The 18525-nt window shown below is 42.6% G+C and overlaps 1 protein-coding gene across 1 annotated transcript in view; it reads right to left on the reverse strand.

Moving 5' to 3' along the window:
• The window catches only part of CDH2 (cadherin 2), a 115664-nt gene extending 108438 nt beyond the window's left edge, over nucleotides 1-7226 (reverse strand). The window contains exon 1 of the mRNA XM_061994700.1: nucleotides 6655-7226. Within this exon, the coding sequence (XP_061850684.1) occupies nucleotides 6655-6729 (75 nt within the window). The 5' untranslated portion in view covers nucleotides 6730-7226. The remainder of the gene's footprint in view (nucleotides 1-6654) is intronic.
• Between the last annotated feature and the right edge of the window lie 11299 nt (nucleotides 7227-18525).

Below are 18525 nucleotides of genomic sequence, written 5' to 3' on the forward strand. Positions count from 1 at the left end.
CCTGATACGGTGGGATAAGGTGTACAAGGTGGGTCTTATTTTATGACAAGTTTGTATGCCTTATGGTAGTAAGTAGAAGGATATATAAGCAGCATGATAGATACCTCTCTGAAACGTTACATGCTGAACTTGGAAATATTCAGCAACCCCTTAATCTCTGATTTGCTGAAAAGAGCTGCAGTGGTTTAAACTCTCATAGTACTCAGTAGTCCAGCAAATGTAGTCAAGTACAATTTGTTTTCAACTGCAGACTGCAACTGGAAAAAAGTGCCTTTCATTCAAATAGTTCTAGAAACCAAGTTTCCAAAGCGAGTGCCACGCTACTTCCTTCCAGAAGTCATTCAGTTACACTACAAAGGGCTTTCCTTATGCCCTCTTCTAATTAGTGTTCTACTTTACAAGTCAGGAGATTTTAGATCAGAAAATCCAGTTTCTCACTCCAACATTTAATGCTCCCAAATGCTATCACAGAATCTCAAGGGCTGGAAAGGACCTCAAAAGATCATCTAGTCTACTCCCCCTGCCAGAGCAGGACCACCTAGAGTAGGTCATACAGAAATTCATTCGGGTGGGTTTTGAATGTCTCCAGAAAAGGGGACTCGACAACCTGTCTGGGCAGCCTGTTCCAGTGCTCCATCACCTCACAGTGGAGTAGTTTTTCCTTGTGTTTCTTTGGAACCTCTCATATTCCAGCTTGTACTCATTGTCCCTTGTCCTATCACTTGAGAACAGCCTGGCTCTATCCTCCTGACACTCATCCTTTTTTATGCTACCATTGGGTTTAAAATGAGTTGCCTTAAAGTACTGCTGGTTACCACAGGTTACCATAGCTTTACAAATTAGTGAGTCTCACAAATTGGATTCGTAGCCTACTCTGTTAATCCCAACTGAAAATCAATGTTAATTTGCTTTATTAAACACAAAACATTTATTTGGTAAAACTCAGATAGTACAAAATCATAATCCAGTTCAGGTTTTTCCTTTCCATCAACTAGATGAACATGGAGTGCTGCATCTTCCAAGACATGTACTTCTCCAGACAAGCCATGGCTCCTACCAGAGGAGAACATCTTAAAATTTCAACTATGCATCCTCCCTCTGATTTGATGATGGCTATTGCATTGCTCCTGTTGAACATCTCTGCCTATGAAAAGTGCTGCTAATGCACAGAGGAGGATGCTGCATTTTCCCGACCTTCAGGGGAGGCCTTGCAAGACCTATCTGGAAGAACTCTTTTGGGGGATCACAAAATTTTAACTATGTCTTCAGCTGCTGAGTGATAATTATATGCTAATTATAAGGAATGGAGGAGTCCCTGGAGGAGTCTGTTCGTAAAAATATATTTTTTAAATATGTCAACGAGTGCCTAGAGGAGGGGATAAACGTGCCTTTTGGAAACAAGATATTTAATTAAATATATGATTACTGAATAAAACCAAATAACTTTAAGTGAAATGTTGAACAGATTTGGCCACAATATACCTTCCACCTTGGAAACTGTTGATCCCGTATCTGTTTTCATGAGCCATTTAAAAATAGAAAGATTAATTTCCTCTTTTTTAGTCAGAGAGAGCTCCCATGATCTTTCAGTGAGAACTGCAGGATGAAATCAACCAATTTGCTTATACACCTCTCAAGGTGAACAGCAGCATGGCTCGAAGCCCAGGTGAAAAAGGTCTCTCTCAGATCAATCACAAGATACGAACACACTTGGCAAAATACAAATCCCCCTCTAAACTCATCCTGCAGTAACATACAACACCTTTTTTCCTCTCAAGACTCACCTCTACATATTCAAGTATTAAGTGAGACAACCAGTGAGTCTCAGTTCAGGGGTGGGTGAGGAGAAGTGCTATTATAATAAACTATTGCAAAAGACATTAAGTATTCCTGCTCCCTTCATCATTCTCTGTCACTGATATATCCTATTGCATCCTATGCACAACTAGTGTCACTGGGTTGGTGCAAGTACACAGCATACTCACTATAGACACTATGGGTTCCTCCTATGCTGTGTAACAAAAAGCAATTTAAAATGAAAATGCATTAAAGGTTGCACAGCCTTTGTGGAACAAACTCGTGTTTGTACCTGTATATTATCTGAAATAAATTAAATTTGCATCCTAATGGGAACACTAGTGAACTGCTGAAACTATTGTAGATTTTTCTAACCTTTTTTTTAAAAACAAACAAAGCATTTACAAAAACAGTGAGACAAAAAGAGAGCTTAACTGGTAAATGATCCTCTTACTCAGGCAAGAAAAGCCATTCAATAATTCCTGTCCTTTACCACATGACAAGAAGTCCCTTACACAAGACTGTCTGTATTGAGTAAAAATATCTTCACTCACAGCTTCCTCAAGCTATTTTTAAATACACACATGCACTTGTCACAAATAAATTGTATTGTGTCTTACAGTGTTTGTTATAAAAAAAAAAAAAAAAAAATTATTGACATGAAAGAGTCATTGAAGCTAATAAAGATGGGACACGACAGGTTTCTTCCAGTGATGTTTCTGGGAGTTCCTCCAGCTTCTGGGAGTAGAAATAGAAACAATAGATGGGAAATTTTTGAATTACACATTCTCAACTAGACATGGTTCAAAACTATCATAATTCCAAACAATGCTTTATAAAATGATACCATAAAAACCTATAAATTCACCATTCTAGTATATTAAGTTGCATGCCTAGGTAGCAGTACTACCCACAGAGATAGCATTAGAAGGCTTTCCAGAAAACACAAAACAGCTATTAAAAAGACATAACTTGACAATAGAAGAAAATATACACTTTGTTACATCAGTACCATACATATTTCTGAGCTTGTTATGTCATCTGGATAGATAATCAGAACTTTAATACACAAAATTATCTGTTTTGTCAGCCAATTATTTAAATTCTTAAAATTAACTCTCAAATAACCTTATCTGTTCTGTAATGAGTATAAAAAGCAGTTTTTAAAAACAGTATTTTCACAAAATAAATTTTAAATTAGTATATCCAGCTTAATAGTCAAAGAGATTTTTTTTTCCCTCCCTCAGTTCTGCAATTATCTGAATTTTAAGGATGTGTCAGTGGTATCACTATCACCTAGACCAGACAGACAAGGATTAGAGAGCTCTTTGCTGCAATACCCTGACAGATTTAACTTCTCATATAGATTATTTGAAGACAAAGCAAAACCAGAACAGAAATATCCACATCCTAATACCCTGAGCCACTCACTTAACTCTCCTGTTCTGGGGCTGTGGAAAGCATTCTCAAATGCATGCAGTTCACCTTAAAAAAAGTTAACGATGTTGGAGTCTGATTTGTTAGACACCAAAACCCTCATTTTTGTGCTTACACAAACACATATTTACTATATTACTTAAACAGAGACTTTAAAAAAAAAAAATCTAAGATGCAGGTGTATTATGAGAGACAGAAGATGCACCCACAATATGAGATTTGCCACTTTTGCACAAAACCGCATTCATATGCCTCACCACTGATTCTGTCAGCAACTGCTGCTGGGGTTGACTATGAGCAGTGTGCAGCTGGCAAGAAACGCCATCACCAGATTCTCAGTGGAGGCTGCTTAACAGAAGTGTCATTTAAGGTAGTAGTTTTATCACCTGGATACATTCACCAAGACCTGGAATAAGATCAAAACTGGCTGCAGAGGGTAATAACTTAAGTCCTTAGTCATCGTAATTTGATGTCACCTAGGCATGGAAGGCACTAAAATTATTTTATTGTTTACTTGTTTCTTATTTAAAAATTGGAAATATCCAAAGAGTGATCCAATGACCTTATACACTAAAAAAAAAAGTATTCCCTTTTTGAGCACTTCATTTTACTCTTTCCAGGTCATTTCTAACAGTAGCTTTAGTCCTGTAAGCTCACGCTAGCTTTCCCATTGCTTCTTCAATTCTGTTATCCCAGTTTCAAAACTAGTACTGTTGTTTTGACCAGAAAAAGCTAACCTGACTCCTTTCACCCTCTCTTCTGACACATTTTTCCACACAATACTTCCTAGACTTCATATTGATGTGTTAACTAGTAAAATGAAATGCAGCTTCCATTCTCTTACGTCAAAAATTGCCAAAAATCTAAAGCCTTATTTCCTGACCATAAAGAGCACCCACAGATCTGCTTTAAAACCTGCTTCCAGTTACAGTCTTTCAATGACAGTTTTTTTACATCAGTGATGAATAATGAAGTGTCCAATTACTCCATAAAATAAAGGTAGCCAACTCTTGTGTTGGGGAGAGGAAAAAACAAGTTCAATATTTCAAAAGAATCTGATACTGATAACCTTCTACAAACCAAAAGTAGCAGGTATGATGACAGGGTGGAGGAAGTTAGCATTGCATCTAGCTTCTGAGGGTTCTTTACAGTATGCAGGTAAGAAAGGGGAAAAAAAAAAACCCACAAACAAGCTTTTAATATTAAAGTGTTGTATAGACATCAGTCTATAAATCTGATTTCATACTCAATTTCCAATTTTGTTACACACTATTAAAAATCAACCCTAACCTGATATAACGGATACCCAAACAAGGGGGAAATTGGATTCCCCAACCGTAACATGCCAGTGACACTGATACAAAAAAGCAACACAGCTAGTTCCTGTCTTTAATTCATAGCTTGTGCTTTAATTTCAAACCTGCTCTGGGTAGAAAATAAAAAAAGATGGTATAAAAGCTCACTGCAGAATTTGTGCTATAAAGATTTACTGAGATAGGAAGACTAAACAGAACTGAAAGCACATATAAAAGACTTGGTGGGAAAAAAAAGCGAAGCTACATCTTTAGAGCTGCATTTAGAGATGGGAAAAAAGCAAAAACTGAACAAAAAAAAAAGACAAAAAAAAAAAAGTACAAAAAAAACCCCCAAGATGACAACAACAAAACAACATTCAAAACCTAACCAACACAAGGGCAGCCTCTAAGTGGCTTATCACAAGTTTCTGAACAGGGTGGCCTCCCCCTTCACATGGAGAAGAGCGGACACTCCTGTGTCACGCCAGTCAGCCCCGCGTCCTCTTAAGACTCAAGGAAAATCCCCGGCTGCCGTGAAAGAAACTCGGTTTCAGCACCTCTCTCGCCTGTCCCCAAAGCGGCTCAGAAACTGCAGGGAAGGATTCATGCGCCCGAGAACCCCGTGAGAGGCCAGGATGCCAAGAGAGAGGGGAAAGAGCCGCCGGGAGGAGGCCGAGCGGGCTCCTCCTGCCTCCGCTGCGGCGGAGGCGGCGGGGCGGGCGGGGGCAGCGGGTGCGCTGCACCATGGACAGTGGCTGCCGCCGCCCCCCTGCCCTGCGCCAGCCGCTCCAGGCGCGGCGGGGCCGCCCGCCCCAGCACCCCGTCCCCGGGCCCGACAGAAATGCCTCAACCGTAAATACCATTAAGAGGCGATGATCTGCGCCATCTGTCCCTCAGACTTACCGCCCTCTCCACCGCGCCGGATACGAGCGCAGCGAGTACAAAGCGAGAGGAGACCTCCACCCCCCCCCGCCCCCAACTGCTGGCCTCCACTCGTCTCCCCCCACCCCCACCGTCAGCTCCGCGCTTGGACCCCTCGCGCTGCCGGAGGCCTGAGCCAGCCCCGCCGCCTGAGGGGAGACCAGCCCGACCACTGTCCCCAAGCACTGCCCTCGCTGCCCTAACCAGGATCCATTTTGTCGTTCCCGTCCTCCCTCCCAGCGTCCCGTCAGTCTCATTTCCCCCCAGACGCCCAATCGCAAAGGGGGCGGACCGCAGACCCCTACTTTCTCCACGAAGAGAGTTCTCAGGGCACCTCGACCGGCGGTTCCCGGCGCTGCCCCGCAGTCGCCTGCCCGGGACCCCGACGTTCGGGCTAGGCAGGTAGCCCCCCTGGGCCGCCCCGGCGAGGCCGCCGGGGGAAGGCAGTAGCAGGACTTTGAGCATAATGAATTGAACACTTCGGAACCCAAGCCTGTCCCAATGGAAATTCCCGTTAACGACAGGGGGTGGGGAAGCCCGGCGCCCAGGCGCAGGCTGATTAAATTCTTCCCGGGAAGGGATTAGCAGGCACGAGAGCCGGGGGTGGCCGAGGCGCGGCCCGCAGCAGCTGCTGTTCCCCCCGGCCCGCAGCCGCCCGAAGGAGGGGTGTGGGGTTGCCCCATGCCCGGCATCTTTCTGGCACCTCTGCCCCTCCCTTCCCTACGGGATGATGTCTACTGTCTCCCCACTCCGCTACTTTGTCTCCCGCTCTCATCACAGGGCCGAGGTCCCATCCTCCTGCTGGCCGAGACCACTGGGCACCTCCCGTCTCCATCCCCGTTCCCAGGCACCTGCTCTCCCCAGGAGCTAACGGGGAAACCCGCGCCCCCTTACAACGGCGCCGCTGCCAGCCTTCCTGTCCCAGGGACTCCCCACTCCTTCTCAGCCGATCACGGGCACCAGCTCCTCTCTGCCCGGCGGCGGGGCTGCCCCGAGCAGGTGGCTCCACACAAGCGGCCACAAGCCGCTCCGAGGCACCCCGTCCGCAGGGGCAGCAGTGACTGCCTCATTTCTTTTCCCGAGACCCCCACCTCGGCGGCCGACCCTTCCCCCCCTCCCAGCACTCCCGCCTTCCCCAGACACCGCCGCCCGCACGGGAACAAAGAGACGCAGCCCGGCCCCGCTCCCCGCCGGCGGTGCTTACCTGCTGCAGGGCCGCCAGCAGCATCAGCGCCAGCGGCGGCAGGATCCGCGGCGGCGTTCCCGCTATCCGGCACATGGAGGCGAGGAGGGGCAGCAGCAGGGCGGCCCCCAGCAGTCCCGGAGCGTGTCTGGAGCCCTCGGAGCGGGGCGAGTGGAAGAGTGGGTAGGGTCAGGCAGCAGGAGCTGCCGGGGGCTGCGGACGGCGTCTGCCCCCGCCTGACGAAGCCGGCTGCCGCGGCGCTGGCTCCTGCTCTAGCTCATAGGCAGCGATGCAGTGAGGGAAGAGAGAGACGGAGACAGAGCGAGAGAAAAGGGGCGGAGGACCCGTGAAACTCAGCTCTGGGTCAGGATGCTTTTCTCTCTGCCGAGCCCCCTCCGCGGTGCAGAGAGTGGGCAGGGAAGAGGAGGAGGAGGAGGATGGGCGAACAAAAGGCTGAGAGATAAGAAATAAGTAGTCGCTGCTGCGAGGCCGGTGCGGCGGCGGCTTTCTTCGTCTGGCTGCGTTCCCCACGCGTGGATCGTGCCCGCCTTGCTCCTCCCGCCGGTGCCCCCCAGCGAGCTCGGGCAGGCCGCTCCTCTCAGCGCCTCAGCCCGGGCACGCCAGCACCGCCGCTGCTCCAGCCCAGCTGCATGCTCGCCCCGCACTTTCTCCCTCTTTCTTCTCCTCCCTCCACCCCTCCCCCTGCACGCAAAACCCTCCGCTGAAGCACAATGATAACAATACCCTAGCAGCCTCTCACTGCCGCGCGTGTGTGTGTATATGCGCTCGCCCGGTGCCTGCCTGCCTGCTGCTGGCAGCTCCCCCTACGCCTCTAGTCGCTCCCCGTCGGCCGCATGGCCAATGGGAACGGCACGGCACGGCAGGCGCCGGGGATGGCTGCTCCTTGCAAATAGTGCTGCTGCCTGTCCTTGGCCCCCGGAGAGCAGGCGCTGGGGGCAGTGGGGCCAACATCAGTTCACCCTGCAACGCCAACAGCTAAGGAGGAGAAAGTTTCGGGGAAATAAATCCCAACCCACCAAGTTGGTGTTCTGCAATTGTTTGGGGGGCGAGGGGACAACTTGCTGGAGAAGGAAGGACCCCTCCCCGCCGTGCTCGGTAGGGGACGGTAGATGCAGCGAGCGGCTGCGGGAGCGCCGGTGGTGCCCAGCGCGAGGCAAAGGACGCCCCTGCCCAGCACACAGGGGCTGCTGGCGCCGCAAGTTTCATTCAAGTTACTGCCCTGCGGGTTAGTTTTGGGTTTGGGTGGGGGTTTTTTTTGGTTTTGTGGTGTGGTGTTTTTTGTTTTGTTTAACCCTCTATCCTTCTTCGACTGCCTTCCCCCCTCCTCCCCCTTCTGAATCTTATCAGCAAATGGTTTCTCCAAAAGCTTGGCCGGGGCTGCAGTCCGCAGGTCCAAAAATGTGAGCGTGCATTACGGAATTTGGGAGTATTGTTGAGTGAACCGTTACAGAAGCGAGTATCAGTGCTGGGTCATTTGCAAAGCTGGCAAGGATTTTTCTCTCTCCCACAGGTCACTGAGCAAAGTTGTTTTGTGTCTATGCATCGGAGCTCTCATCCTGGGACATAATAAGGGGAGGATTTGTAGGCACTGGTCCCTAGACGATCTCATGAAGTGCTGGTTCACGATGGTGCATTATTTATTTTAAAGCATCTTATTTTACACTTGAACTTGCGATAAAAATACTTTGTTTCCCTGCCTTAGAAAATAACGCAAAACACCATGGTCCTGTTTTGAAAGGAAACAGTGAATTTGCTTTTATATTTTGCCGGGGAAAGGCGGGGTAAGTACATGCTTCTACGATGCTGTTTTCATTAGCTTCGAAATTGAAAATACAGGTCACTTACGAGCTGCGATGCAGCTGTTCACCCAAATCACAGGAGACGGAGCGAAGGCCAGAAGCGGTGGGGGGCTACGTGCGCCTGCCGTACGCGGTGCCGCTTCCGCGGGGCAGGGCAGGGCCCGGGCGGCGGGCAAGCCGGCAAAGCCAAACCAGGCACCAGCTGCCAGCCGTAACAGCCAAATCGACCTCAGCCGAGGAGAGGCAATCCCGATTACAAAAACAGCCCCCATGCACCCCTCCATTCCTGCGTTCTCTTGAAAGTTATAGCCCGTGACATTGTACCAAAGCCAACAGTTGTGAAGAACACTAAATGAGGGAGAAAAAAAGTCTGTTAATGAGTTTCTGTGTTAAAATTTAGTCCAGGACTGAAGAGAAAGTAAGCAAGAAGGGCACAGCTGATGTTTATATCCTGCTACATGGAAGAATTTCCCGAGTCTCCACCTGATGGAGCATGTATTTGGTCCCTTTAGTAATTTAAACAGTTTTGCTTGGATTTGCTCATGAAATGATGACTTTCACTGAGTAACAGATTCCTGTCTGTATTTTCTGGTAGATAGGCATAATATTAACATTTACTAATTACTATATTTCAACATTTATTCACTGTAACAAGTGTTCTACAAAATGCAAAGCACACAATATAAACAACTCCATAAACCAACTGTCCAATGAGGGTAATTACCTATCATCTAAATGAGCATGGCTCCTCATCTCCCTCAACCCATCCGTCCCTAAAGGCCTGAAAAAAATAAAAGGCTGTACAGGATATCTGGAAGGTTACCAAATCTGAGCCTTGGATGATGCTTCTGTGGTTCTGCTACTGCCTTTAAATTTACTTAAAAAAAATAGTAACACTGGTAGAAAAAAATGCTCCCACCAACATGGGTTTACCAAATCTTTTAGCCTTGAACAAGTTTCTACCAAGCAGTTGGCTTCCCTCATTTACATGGTTGTAAGCAAAAGTTTCCTCTGGCTCATGGAGTTCCTGAGTTAAGAGTATTGTGATAAGCAGAAGCTAAGAGAGCAGGGTGGATTATACCTTTGGAGGTATAAACTGCACACTGCATCTCTTTATGGGTGACGGGCATGTGTTTGGGAGAGCAGAGCAGAGGAGAACGGTGTGCATTGCTTCCAGACATGGATGATTCCTCAGGGCTTATGCTATTCATCTGTAGAATAAGCCCAAGAGAACAGGGGTGGTTTTTTGTGTGTTTGTTGGTTTTTTTAGCCCAGAAATAGTCTAGCATTAAGTAGGCATAGCTAGAGAGTTAGGACTGCTACTAGACTGAGATCATCAACCATTTTCATTTATATCATGCAAAAGCCAGCAAATGGTAGCAATTTCTCACCAAGATCCAGACAAGTGATTTAGAACTCAAAGGGTTTATCTCATAACTCAGCCACAGATTGCATTTATGAGTGTGTTTTAAGTAGTATAAAAATAATGGATATATATTGATGTTCAACCTAGGAGATCTCAAGGGCTTCCAGAAAAACCTTGTTAAAATTCCATGATTAGGATAACTCCCATGTTAGTCATGGAGTTGAGTCTCTCTTTCAGCTTGTCCAAATTAATTTTTGTTCTTAAGTTTTAATAAAAATTCTGTAAAAAATGAATGTGTTCATTTTGGAACATACTAGATTGCTCCTAGCTTCAAATATTTTGGAAAACAAAGAACCTTTTCCCTTGTGGTTCTATCCTTATATTTAATCTGCCAGGTACTACCACTACTAGTCTCCTCAATTCAAATTATGCAAATTAAGCACTTTACTGACAGTTTAGGCCTTGATCTGACAAACATTTATACATGTGATCTCTGCAAATTGAGTCACACTGCACACAGGCATACCACTATTTGTATGCCTAAGTACTGGCAGTTGGGAGGTTAAATGTACCATGTGAAAGCAGTAAGGACATATTAGTTTACTTAGTTTCCTTATATTCTTTATTACATATGAAGAACTACTTTTATTTGTTAAAAATCCCAAACCACCTAATTAATGGGTCTGAGGGCATTTGGTATTACTACTGCGTTGTATCACAATAGTTGTTAAAACAGTGTTTGTTTCTTACTGTGATATGAAGGCTGCACACACTACTAGCTAACACAGATTATTCAGGATATTCTTTTAACAGAAAAAGAAGTGCTTAAGAAAAAAAAAAATCCAGCTTTTTAGGACTGTAGTTTTTTTTTTTTTTAACTTGGGCTCTATGGACCCCTTGAGACCCCAGACTTATTCTGAGTAGTATGTGACATGTAACGGGGAGAAAGCAAATCTGTTTATTCTACATAGCAGCTTAACACATGTGAAATTCCTAAGGGGAGAAGATTTTTCTCAGTTGTAAGATTGTTAGTCGTTGGCAACACTTGAAAATTGTTTTATAAACTAGATAATCATGCATGGCCAGGGAGAATGCAGTTCTATGTAGATAGCGTCAAGTGTGAAGGAAAAACTGAGCGGCATAGATGCCAAAACAGTTTAAATATTTTTTAAAATGAGGTAAGTAAAATATTGTTGTTAGTGCTGCTGTCTTTCTCTTACTTCAGTAAAATAAATGTGACCTTTTGAATTATCTGATCTGGGTGTTTTTTTCTAAATATACTTTTCATGTTCATCACCTATGTGAACTAAAAAAATCTTAAGTTCTAATTACCCTTTTATTTAGGGAAATAGTCTCAGAAAGATGGGGGGAAAAGGCAGTAAATAGTATTTACTTGGCTATATCTTTAATTTGTTACAGAGACCAAGTTATCCTCATGGGCTTTTCTGGCACTATCATTACCTAACATACATAGCTCTGCATGTTTCTCCAGCATGTTTCTTCTATCAAGACAATGCAAGACATGGAAAAGTAACTACAGCTGCAGCAGTTAGTGGACTGATCTGCTAAAATTTGGAAATAAGCTGGGTTAAGATGGAAGAATGTTGTCTGAAGCAGTTCTGTTTCTGCTTTAGCAACCTTTGCCAACATCAGTCTCTTCTTATTGCTATGTATGTTTGTGTGTATATGTGTATGATTTGGTGGAAGTAGATGTTTCTTTCCTTTATCTGATGGCCACATCATATCTGTCTTTAAAAAAAAAGAATAAAAATTCCAGAACAAGCCCTTAATAATATGGTGTGATAATGGGCTGAAAGGATGAAAACTTGTACCAAAGGCCTATGATAATTTCTAATCACCGCAAGAAAATTTTGCAACTTCATAGAACTGTTTAAAATCAAATAGACCAGTAGAAACAGGTAGATTTGCCTCTTAAAAAGCTACTTTCTTCTTCTTTTTTTTTTTTAATTTCCTGATTATTCACTTTGTGAAGTATTTCTTATTTCTTGATTGACTTTCCAATGAAATGATGTAATCATTTAATTTTCTTACGATCAGAAATATCATTTTTTTTTTCTGACTCATGCAGTCAACAGAGTCCTGGACTCCCTTTCTCCTTAACCATGGCCAGAATTCACTGGCATGAATGAACCTGTTGGCTTGTCTGAAAAGGTATGTATATAATACCTACAAAAAAGAAACATGGGAAATTTCCATAAGACCAGTCTTACTTCTCATGACTTGTAGGTAATAAAAATTAAGAAAGTAGAACTTTAATTGTTTGTGGTAAAGCAGCATAGATAATATTTTACCGCAATGAAATTGTAATAATTTGCTTTAATGAAGTTATAGGAGCTGTCATGTGGGTTGCCACGTTTATTGTTAAACAAACTTTTTAACATCTATAGTTAGATTTGCTAATATTTTCTATTTCCAAATCTTATTTTCATTTGCTATAATAGATCATTTTTTTTAGTTAAGAAGGTTCAGTTCTCTGATCTGGTTGGCTGTTTCAAGCCAAGTCCTTTTTAAAAACTTCGGGAAAAATCCTTTGTCCTTTTTGAAGAATGAGATCAAGAAAAATATGTCATTTTCTTTTTGTTATAAAATTGGTACAACCATCTCACTGAGAGATTTTATTTCAGGCTGTGGAACATAGACCTTAACTTTGGGAGGAACACAATTCTTATGTTGGACTTGTGCCTTTTTCAATTGCTGTTAAAAGTTGACCGAAGTCTGGCATTGCTACAGATTTGAAAATTGTGGTGTTATAGCTCAGAAGAATTTCACAGCTATATCCCCTGACAGATCTGTCTGCATCTAATAGACCTCTTATTCCCCCAGCAACTGCTATGTTGCAAAAATTCTGCAAATAAGTCATCTTCATAGAACAAGTCAACATTCCCTATTTGGAGACTGGAGAAGCTGCTCACAAGTTTCCAATGCTTTCTGGTTTATTAAGCACTGGAGAGGTGGTAGAGACAGACTACATTCATGAGTTCATTTCTGTTCATGAAAGGCCTCAATGGTATGGAGGAGAAGCTGTGTCTGACTGATGCATCCTTAAAGAGTGTGCTGAAGGAAAGGGTTGAGACAAATGCTTCTCTGGGATGCAACACTAAGAAAAAAGAATGCACTGCTAGAAGATTTCCTCACAAAACAACAGACATGTCTGGTTTCCTCCAATGAAGAAACTGTTGTCAATGTAAGCTGTAGTTACACTTGATAGATACCTTCCTTTGTCGTAGATTATAATAGTGATAATTATGTTTTCCACAGGAAACGTGAAGGTAGAATATAAAATGGCCCAGCATGATAATATAATTGATATGCTGTTGGTACTCTTTTCTGCTTCAAGGAGAAAAAAAGCAATTACAAAAACTGAGTTTTAGATCAGAGGCAATGTTCTCAAAATTGCAGATTAAAATAAACATATTACATGGTTTGTTCTGAAGATTCAAGAAGTTTAGAGCATTTAAAAAGTTGGGAAATTGTGGATTCAAGCATCTGAAAAATTGTTTTTATTGACAAGTAGATTAATAATAGCACTCTTATTAAAAGTGTTTCCAATTATTCTGCAGAATTTCAACCCAGATTGAAATTTGACAGTGAAGTAGCCATGAAGAAACATTTTTACATACTTTCACAGAAATACAATGATGTAAAAAAAAAATCTCTTCTTTGTTTTTGAATCTTCCTTGGTTTTGACTTCTTTTTACATTAGTAGGACTTTCTTCGCTGAAGTGACATTTTGGAGGTCTTCTTTCTGTTTTGCAGTAATACACGCCTAAAATATTCTCAAACACTATCTGAATTTACATGACTGGATCATTAACTAGGAAGTCTCTAAACATTTATTCCTAAGGGAAGTATATTCTTCCTTGGTTGCACTAGACCCCTGGCAGCCTGGAGACTTGAGGTTTTGTCCTCACAGTAACAGGTAAAAAAAAAAAAAAATCTGATCTCTGCAGGCACAGCTGTGTTCAAAACTGTGCTCTTCAAACAAAAACAGAGAAACCCATTTTTTTTTTTTTTCCTGAGGCATTGTGGTTTACTACTGGTAACAGTTGCTCACCTTGTCTCTTCCTAAGAGATCTCCATCCCCAGAGCTGACTGCAATATGTGATTGTACCCCTCTTCATGCAGTCCACCTCTTTAACTTGAACTTATCACCAGTGTGAGCAAAGCAGCTGAGAAGTACCCCCAGGTAGCTACCAGGCAGTGGATTAAAAAAACCCATGGTGACTCTGAGGCCAAGGGGCAGGAGGGTTGTTTGGATTAAGGTGTTAAAAACTGTCATGGCAAGATGAGCCAGGGCTCCTCTGTCAAAGCTCTAAATCTACACCATTCTTCATTATAAAACCCCCTCCGCTGCTTCAGACCTTAGGATCAGTGGGAGTTGCTGAGTGCTTGTCATGTTCAAAAGTTTGTCCATTTATTTTCCCACAGTCTTAACAGAAGTATTTAGGGGTTGAAATTAAGGCTTTAAAAAAAATAAAAATCACTGTCCCCAATTTGTTTCTCTGTTAAGGAGCACAATTTAGTACACATGCAGATTCTGAAACTAACAATCTAGGAGTTTAGTTCTTTGTCTTTGAAATAAAAACTCTCACTTTTTCTCCACATGCACTATTTTTTATGTGTTCTGAAGTTGGGCCTGTTTTAATCATTTATTTTGACCTCATCAAACCACAGGCTTAAGAATAAATACCTAGTAATTTTCCTAACATGGCCAAGAACTTGTGCAGAGCAAGGGGATGTTTCTGAGGTAGACACAGAAGTTTGATTTAGAGTGACAGAATCCACCACATCCTGTTACCATTAAATTTTCCTAATGAACACGGTTCTTCTGTGGAAAGTACTACTTCACAAGTCAGGGACAGACATTGTTTCCACCTAGGCCTTTCTTTGAACTCCTTTGAGGTGGTATAGTGTCAGCTGCTGCTGTAACCTTGTCTGTTCACAGTTCCAGAGCTGCACGCAACAGCAGGGACCTCAGCGTGGACTAAACACCCAAGTATTCCCTTTGATTTGCAGAAGGATTTTGCATCCAGCACAGAGCTTTGTGCTTTCATTGCCTGCCTGGATGCAACGGCACCGCAGTTATTGCACAGCCATGAATAGATTTTGGAGAAAAAACAATAAATATTGAAAATGCTTATATGCTTAAATGCTTCACAGGATTGGTAGTCAGGCATTATTTATGCATGCTTGTGATTTACCTTAGAATTGTTAGACTGGAAGTGTTGTATATCCTAGATTAAATGAACAGAAGTCTATAGGCTGACCTTTGCTGAAATACTGATTATGAAACTGCTGAAGTAGTTAACTGCTTGCACTAGATTATTTTTTTTTAATACAATTTTTGTTTAAAAATTACTGATGATAAAGAGTCTAATGTCACTTGTACTGAGTTGTTCCAGTGAATGGTTACCCTTCTCTTTAAAAGTGTCTATGTTATGTGTAGGCTGCATTTATCTTACTTGTCTGATTTCCAGGCATTCAGTCGTGTTACTTCTTTCAGCGCTAAGCTAAAGAGTTCCTTTTTCATGTGTGTGTTCCCTGTATTGGAATTGCAGACTAGTTACCTTTGATAAGTCAAATATTTTCCTCATTAAGCTAACTAAATCAAAGTCCTTGAGTATTTCATTAAAACATATAGTTCCCAATCATTTAATAAATGTTCCAGTTCTTTGCTGACCAATTTTCATGTTGCTTGAAATATTGGTGCCAGAACTGCACGCTATATCTTACCAGCAGCTGTAGTCGTTTGAAAAACAGAAGTAATACGTGTAGCAGATTCCTGCTCAATGCTCCCATGTTAACAAATACAGTGATCGTGTTAACCCTTTCATCACACCATTGCTTTGGTTATCAAACAACTCCCCATTAGAACTGGTTTTCCAAAATAGTACTCCTTGCTTTGAGACACACCCTTCAGTATTTGTTCCCAGGCATCTGACTTCTACAGGAAGAACCCTCATTTTTCTCCCTGCTGAGGCTTTTGTAAATACATTCTTTGCAGCTCCACTTCTGGCAGTCTTCCACTTTCATCCCACGCTTATTGCTTTATATCTCTCTCAATTCTCTCGTCACACTGATTTGGAGTCATCATGACCAGATTGCCTCTACAAGTTGGTAAACGAGGAGTGTCCCACTCCACTGCAAAGTTAAAGCGAGTTTTCATATCCATTAAAGCAACCATGTCCCCTTTGATTCTACCCTTTGATTCTGAAGAGGATAATGTATAATCCCACCTGCAGATGAGTCAATAAGTTGTAAAGACATATGAAGAAATCACTCTGAATCTGGGCCTCATATCTAAGAAGTGGTAACACGGCAACTGAAGGATGAGGGGACCAGGAGAGAACTCCTGATATTGGACGTTGCGAGGAGCTGGATTGAGCTAATTATGTGGTGTTTAGTTATCCATAAAACCCACAACTTATGTGATGCATGTCTGTACCTTTGCATCTCCTGTGCTAAATACCAGGCTTCAGGTTTTCTTGAAGATTTGTCTATGCATATTACTCTGCTTCACATCGATTCCTTCCTAGTGCTGATACCTCCCTAGAGTCAGAGGGCTATATAATCTTCATAAACTTCAGCCTGAACTGGATGACTTGCTGAGCAACATTTAGGATTCAGAAAGAGTTCATTCTTTCAGTGGCTTCTGCACATTTTGCGTATACACTCATATCATAACCAGCCCCTTCAAATCTCAGTACTGGTTCTTCTTGAGGAGTGGTAGGGAAACAAAAATCTGGCAATTACCGCTGTTGAAGGCAATATTTTGCTGGGAGCTGGCCAAAAGCAAACTCCTGACCAATGCTTACACATACATAGTTGAACCTTTTCCCCTCCCATGATCCTAAAGATTTTAAACTTTTAGAGGATTTTAACTACACTGTTTTCCTTTAACAGCAACTTTGTGATGCAGGTAAACAGCCATTCATACTCTTCTCCTTTTCTTAGGAAGAGCCCTCATTTTCCATACAAAATGTTCACCCCAGTGAATGCTTTTTATGAATGAATATAAGGCTGTAAAAGGTATAATACCCATTCACAGTATCTCCTCCAAAATATCTTTGCATTCCTGCTGAAGCAAGAGGCATATCATTTACAAGGTGCTCATCTAAAAAGAATTTCTAAATTTATTTTCTTCCTGGTATCAGATATCCAGTGAAGCCAAAGAATCCTGTATGAGCCAATTTCAACACGTGCCTCCTTCCTAACTGATGAGTATTCCTTAACATGAGGCTCATTATGGAATAGCAATTTCCTTCATGTAACTCCTGTGAGAACCTTTTAAAAGTTGCAGACTTCTGAGACCTGGTCTCCTGGTCATCATTTCTCCTGTGGAGAACAATCAAACAGGATTTATGTGTGCTCAGGTGTCACTTCAGTATGCAGATGGGATGTGGCTACAGCTCACACTTGGATGTGGAAGATTTAGAGTGCTTGTGAATTCTCCATTTTTCCTCCAAAAAGCTGATGAAATGGGACTTTGGAAGAAAAAAAGAACCAAATGTGATAGTTTGCAGAGGAAGGATGCTTATTGTAGTGACAGATCCAGCGTGAAAAACAGGGAAATAACTGTGCCTCATGGTTTCATTAGTGCACTCTTTTTTTCCTGCCACTGAGATTTTGTCACACAAACATCAAAAATCACATTACAGAGACAATTCAAACATGACTAGAGATTTTTAAGACATTGCAAACTACTTGTGCTTAAACAGTTACTTCAGAACACTATTAATTTTGCAGTGTGTTTTATAATTAGTTGTAGATGTAATAAAAAAGAACTGAAAGCTGAGGTGCACAGACTTCAAGGAATAAAAACTCTCCTGTGCCTTCCCAGATAGTTAGTATTTCCCTTTACTGTTCCAGCAGCCGGAGTGCATCTATGTTTGGGAGTCAGATGAGGAAAAGATCATGATAAAGGGCACCCCCGTGCATCTTTCCAGTTTGCCTATTGGCTGTTTTGAGTAAGATCCTTCTATACCTCAGGAAAGTGTGGGCAGCATCCTAAGAATAGCTTTGATGAATGCAGAATGCTAGTAGCAACCATCTGATTGGTTTTCTTTTTTCTACCTATCCACCAAAGTCTAACATTGCTGGTCAAACACACAGCTACTGTCAGAGAAGCTATAAGTAGAGGAAAATAAAATCAAGTATAGCTCAGCTGGTCAAGGGAAGCAAAAAGAAATAAAACAGTCGTTTCTACACATCCTTGGGAGAAATTCAGCATTTAACTATAAGTGGTCCAAAAGTGTTTTCCATTTTCAGGCTAAGCAAAATGAAGCCAAGCTATTCTTTCTTCTGTCTGAGAAACCCAGAGAAAGTGTCTTATGCCAGGGAACTGAAAATAAACCAGATATTCCATCCTGAGGTGTGAAATCTTAAGATTAATATCCAGATTATCCAGCCAGTGGGTTTTCCTTTGGGCACTGCTGGAAATGAACCCCTATTCTTGGCAACATTAGTGTTTCCACAATAATATTAGTGAACCTTCCTTAAGAATTGATGAGGCCTTGTAGCAATACCAAAAATGTCCTGTAGATTTTGGCTTGAAAGCTTGCTAAAGGTTAGTCATGTACATCTCTCCATGAGTCCTAATGGATTCAGGAAGGAAACTATACAAGGCAGTTCATAGGCCTCTCTGAACAGCCAAAGTTACTAATCTCACACAGCAGCACTGCTCCT

Source organism: Colius striatus, chromosome 4 (assembly GCF_028858725.1).
Source record: "Colius striatus isolate bColStr4 chromosome 4, bColStr4.1.hap1, whole genome shotgun sequence".
In the NCBI taxonomy this organism is placed as follows: domain Eukaryota; kingdom Metazoa; phylum Chordata; class Aves; order Coliiformes; family Coliidae; genus Colius; species Colius striatus.